The sequence below is a fragment of the Heloderma suspectum genome, chromosome 2 (genome assembly GCF_057233095.1).
Source record: "Heloderma suspectum isolate Gila_16-S chromosome 2, 16-S_ref, whole genome shotgun sequence".
Taxonomy (NCBI): Eukaryota; Metazoa; Chordata; class Lepidosauria; order Squamata; family Helodermatidae; genus Heloderma; species Heloderma suspectum.
In genome coordinates this window covers 373202921-373207739 of record NC_139459.1, presented here as the reverse complement: position 1 = coordinate 373207739, position 4819 = coordinate 373202921, and the positions used below count along the sequence as shown (strand labels likewise).

The following is a 4819-nucleotide window of genomic DNA, read 5'->3' as shown; positions in this document are numbered from 1 at the left end:
TCAGCCCCACCCCTCATTTTTTTTTGGGGGGGGGGTTAAGGAAGGATATGCTTTTCTAAATGTATCCCTGAGGTCGGAAATGCTCTGAAGCTCTTTCCTGGGCTATGTAAAAGGGCTCCTTTCGCCCTTTCACGACAGGCTTCCCCCTCGCTGCTCAGCCGATCATCAGGAAGCAGCTGAGCGGTGGGGAAGAGGAGGCGTGGCTGCAGACTCCCACTGCCAATGGGAGAGGAGCTCACTCCCTTCCTCCGCCGGCTGCTTATTGTGTTTCCATGCTGGGCACTGAGAAAGGGCAGCCCCTTTTTCAGCAGAGAGGAAGGAAGCGTGACACTGATAGGTGGATGCGTGTGATTGGGCTGCTTATACATCTGTGTGAGTTGGCCCCGCCCACTTACCTCTTTGGCCCCACCCACTGGTGGCACACGTTCACCAGGAGGGTAACCACACAAGGAAATGCGTCCTTCGGGCTGGAGAAGCTTCCCCACCTCTTCTGTTGGTCATTTCTTCATGGTCTGGAGAGCTTGGTAAAGCCATCTTCTTCGTTTTGAGCCAATGTAATATTGAAGGCAGGCCTGACAATGCTAAAGCATCAAGCGGAGGCCATAGCTCGGTGGCAGAGCCCTTGCTTTCCATGCGGAAGGTCCCAGGTTCGATCCCCGGCTTCTCCAGGAAGGGCAGGGAAAGAATCCAGCCTGAAACCCCAAAGAGCCACTGCCAGTCAATATTTTCAGTACTGGGTAGGTGGGCCCATGGTCTGACTCAATACAAGGCAGCCTCCGATGTTCTTAAGGCCCAAGTAGTTGTCTAGAGGATAGTGACGTGGAATGTGGCACCCTGGAGAGCCAGTGCTATTCAGGTTTGACAATTTTGTGCAAGATGGACCAACCGTCTAACTCAGTACAGGGAGCTTCCAGTGTTCCTACGTTCCACCCCCCCGCCCGACTGTCACTCTGCCCTCAAAGAGTTCCCGTCTGCTGCTGCAGGTGGATTTGGAGGCAGCGGCTGTGAATTCCTGCGAGACAGAACAGGCTACGTCTGACATCGAGCGGAGGCTCAGACAGCTGTCCACAGATGATGAGCTGGAGCATGATGATCATGGGGAAGGAAGCCTCTTGGGTAAGACAGACATGCCTGTTTATATCTGAGTTCGGGGTGCTCTCAGGGGCCTTTCTGGGCTGTGGCTCTGTTTTTCTCCCTTCAGGAAGCCCTGCAGCGCATCAGGATCTTTAGAGTACACATTCCATAAGAAAATAGGGAGTAGGGGAGAACTGCTGGAATGATCATAGTCATTTTCTAGCTAATTCTCTCTGTAGTGGGTAGGAGGAAATAATTTAGAAGAAAACAACACCAACACACACCTCATTTTCGGATGAGTGATTTGGGACTTTGAGTTCCTTCACATGGCGCTTTTATCCTGCAATTGAGATTGCTCGCTCACGGACATTTGCGGGTCCTTTTCATGATGTCGTTAACCTCCAGGGCACATCCAGAGGTATTTCCTGGTTATTCCGTCTCAAATAGATCCAGAACTAATGAACCATTTTTTAAAAATTCGGAACATTACACGATTAAAACAGCCATTAGATGGTGCTGTTTCATTGAGTTCTATGGAACCTTGAAAATTAAAAGCTTCCCCTCGCAGCACTCACGTGGTTGCTGTCTGGGAGCCCACGACCAATGCGGAAAGGCTCCAGAACGGGAGGACTGCGGGGGTTTTCTTTAGTGCAAAGGCACTTTATTTCACCTTTGGATTCTCTCCTTATTCCAGCAGGTGATGGGCAGGAGAGTGGGAATGCAGGCAGACGGTCAGAAGGAGCAGTGCAAGGAGAAGGGAAAGGGAATTTGAGGAATCGAGAGGGATCAAGGAGGCGAGAGGGAATCCACACAAGGAAGAAACCAGTTAAGAACTCAGTGCGTGGAAAGAGCTTCAGCTGTACAGGCCGTATACCGGAGACAAACCCTACACTTCAGAGAGGGAGAACCTTTTCTGTCCCACTGTCCACACTTGCACCTGTGAGCTATTTCAGGGGCCCCATGCCAGTAGCAGGTTGGGACGCAGCTCCAAATGGGTGGGACGTCCTCATTCCCTCGGTCACATCCAGCCCATTCCTCCAGCCCATTCATTTGCACACACAGCCCATCCACACACAACGTTCCTTCCCATTTAGAACCCATTCATACACCCCGTCCATTCACACCAACTCCCCATTGATGCAGATGACTCATTCATCCATGCCTTTCATTCCCTCAACCACTCCGTTCATACACCCTACTCACACGCTCCCTCCATTCATTCCTACATACCACCCTTTTGTGCGCCCCATTCATACACATGGCCAGATCACTCCACTTTCCCTCACCGCAGAGCGAGTGGGGCTGCCCCCTTCTCTGGCCCCAGAGATGCATGCAAGCCATCTGGCCATAGAGGAAGAGACTGGGTCTTTGGGCCAGAGCAGAGCACCCTTCTCTATGGGGCCGAGCTTTGCGGGAGGTGGAGGGGCCTCCATCGAGAACTCGGCAGGCTGGATGGGGAGACTACACAGGCTGTGTCCAGCCAGCGGCATGGTGGTTCCCCAGCCCTGCTACATCTGCTCGGTGTGTGGAAAGAAGTTCAGCCAGAGCTCAGACCTTACTGCACATCAAAGCATTCACAATGAGGTGACACCTTATCAGTGCTCTGTGTGTCAAAAGATCTTCCGTGACAATTCAACACTAGAAAAACACCAGAGAGTTCACACTGGTGAGCAACCATATGAACCCTATGAATGCTTATTGTGTGGACAGATTCTCAGTTCTAAATCCAACCTTATTTCACATCTAAGAATTCACACTGGAGAAAAACCATATAAATGCTTAGTGTGTGAAAAGAGCTTCAGGCAGAAGTCACACCTTTCTGAACATCAAGTGACGCACACAGGGGAGAAAGCATATAAATGCTCCGAGTGTGGAAAGGGCTTCACACGCAAAATAAACCTTATAAGACATCAAGGAACCCATGCAGGGGACAGAGTACACAAATGCTTAGAGTGTGGCAGTAGTTTTGAAGATCTATCAAGCCTTTTTGATCATGAGACGATTCACACTCGGAAGACACCATGATAGAGCTGCTTGGAACATGGTAAGGACTTCAGAAGAGCACACAGGTTATCTCACATTAAAAACAACAATGGGGCGGGGGGGAAAATCCCATCTGCTTCTCCCACTACAGTTAGGAGAGCAACTGCAGCCCACCTTCAATGGTTCCTTCTTTGTGAGCCTTGGAATGTTCTAGAAGCAGGGACTTTTTAGTGGCTGCCCTGTCTGGAACTCTGTGTTTTAGGTTTTGCAGATTCAGTGCTGGTTTTAATTGCTTTTATCACTTGAATAGTTTAAATGGGTTGAATGATTAACTTTTATCATTTTTATGAAAAGCTGAAGAAAATCCAGATAAATATTTTCCCCAATGCCAGAGCAAATGTTGCTACCCTCCTTTTTTTAAGGTCAGGGCATTCCTACAGCAGAGAAGCTGTGTGTTCAAACGATAGTGCTGGCTTTTATTCTAATCTGGGACAACTATATGCCACGGAAATTGAACTGATGCCACAGGAAGAGATCTTCTAAGGATGTAAACTCTGACAGTAACTGTTGCTGTTTTAGGGATGGATGTTACATTTGCTAATGGATTGTCCTGTTTACTAATAAAGTTGTATGTATATTTTTTTTCCCTCTGTGTAAAGTTTTTAATTATTTGCCATACAAATGTTCACACTGTAGCAAGAGTTTTGGTGATAAATCGATCTTTGCTGAACACATAAATATGCACAACAGAGAAACCACAATTTCTTCAAGCACAGAAAGTGCTTCACTCATAGCATATCTCATATCAAAGATCCAGACAAGGGCAAACATCCCATCTGAACATCCTAATGTATTTAGGTAATCAGATGGGGGCCTCTTTCAAATGACTTAATGCCTGAGCCTTGGAGGGTAATTGCAGGAAGCAGGGCCTTTTTAGTGGCTGCCCTATGTGGAACTCCCTACCCCAGTTTCTGTGGCCTTAACTGCGTGGTTTAGTCAGATGGTTTTAATGGTTGGAATCAATTATTTCTACTGTATCATCGTTATATAAAAATTGCCTTCAGGAAAAGCAGGATAAATGAGACTGTTTCTGCTGAGAGAGTAATTAGAGCCATTAAACACACACACACACACACACACACACACACACACACACTTTGGGGGCATTCTCATAGCATGGTAGGTGTATAGATGCTCAGATTGTAATGAGTGATTTTCTGATAATCAGACTGGATTATATATTGCAGATACAGTACTGGTGACTGTACAGGGTCTTGAATACCATACTGGTGACTGTACCGTACAGGTCCTTGAAATACACAGAGAAGACAGACTGAGAGAAACCTTTGAACAGTTTCTGTGACTTTTACATCTTTTCAGTGAAACTGGATCAGCAACTGTCGCTGCTTTTCAGTGACAGGTTTTATTTGGTAAGGTATTGCTAATAAAATATTATCTCCATTTTTAATAATCTCTTATATTTGACCCCAGCAACAATCGACACAGCTTATTTATTATGTTTTAGCCCACCTCTAAGGGTGGAACTCTCTGAAGGCAGGAATCCTTCAAGTTAACAAGCACAGACAACGGATGCAACCAAAATCAGTAAGAACATATCCAATAAAAATCCAAGATGATGTGGTGGTCAGAGTGCTGGACTGGGGAGACCTGGGTTCAAGTTCCCACTCAGCCATGAGGCTCATTTGAGTGACATTGGGCCACTAACTGACTCTCGACCTAACCTACCTCACAGGGTTGTTGT

The 4819-nt window shown here is 47.1% G+C and overlaps 1 protein-coding gene across 1 annotated transcript; it reads left to right on the top strand.

Moving 5' to 3' along the window:
* Nucleotides 1–409: 409 nt before the first annotated feature.
* Nucleotides 410–3703, top strand: LOC146356139 (uncharacterized). Its single transcript, XM_084831802.1, has 2 exons — nt 410–1116; nt 1769–3703. Exon 2 carries the CDS (start codon nt 2035–2037, stop codon nt 3097–3099), a length of 1065 nt encoding a protein of 354 aa, XP_084687928.1. The 5' UTR covers nt 410–1116; nt 1769–2034; the 3' UTR covers nt 3100–3703.
* Nucleotides 3704–4819: the final 1116 nt, after the last annotated feature.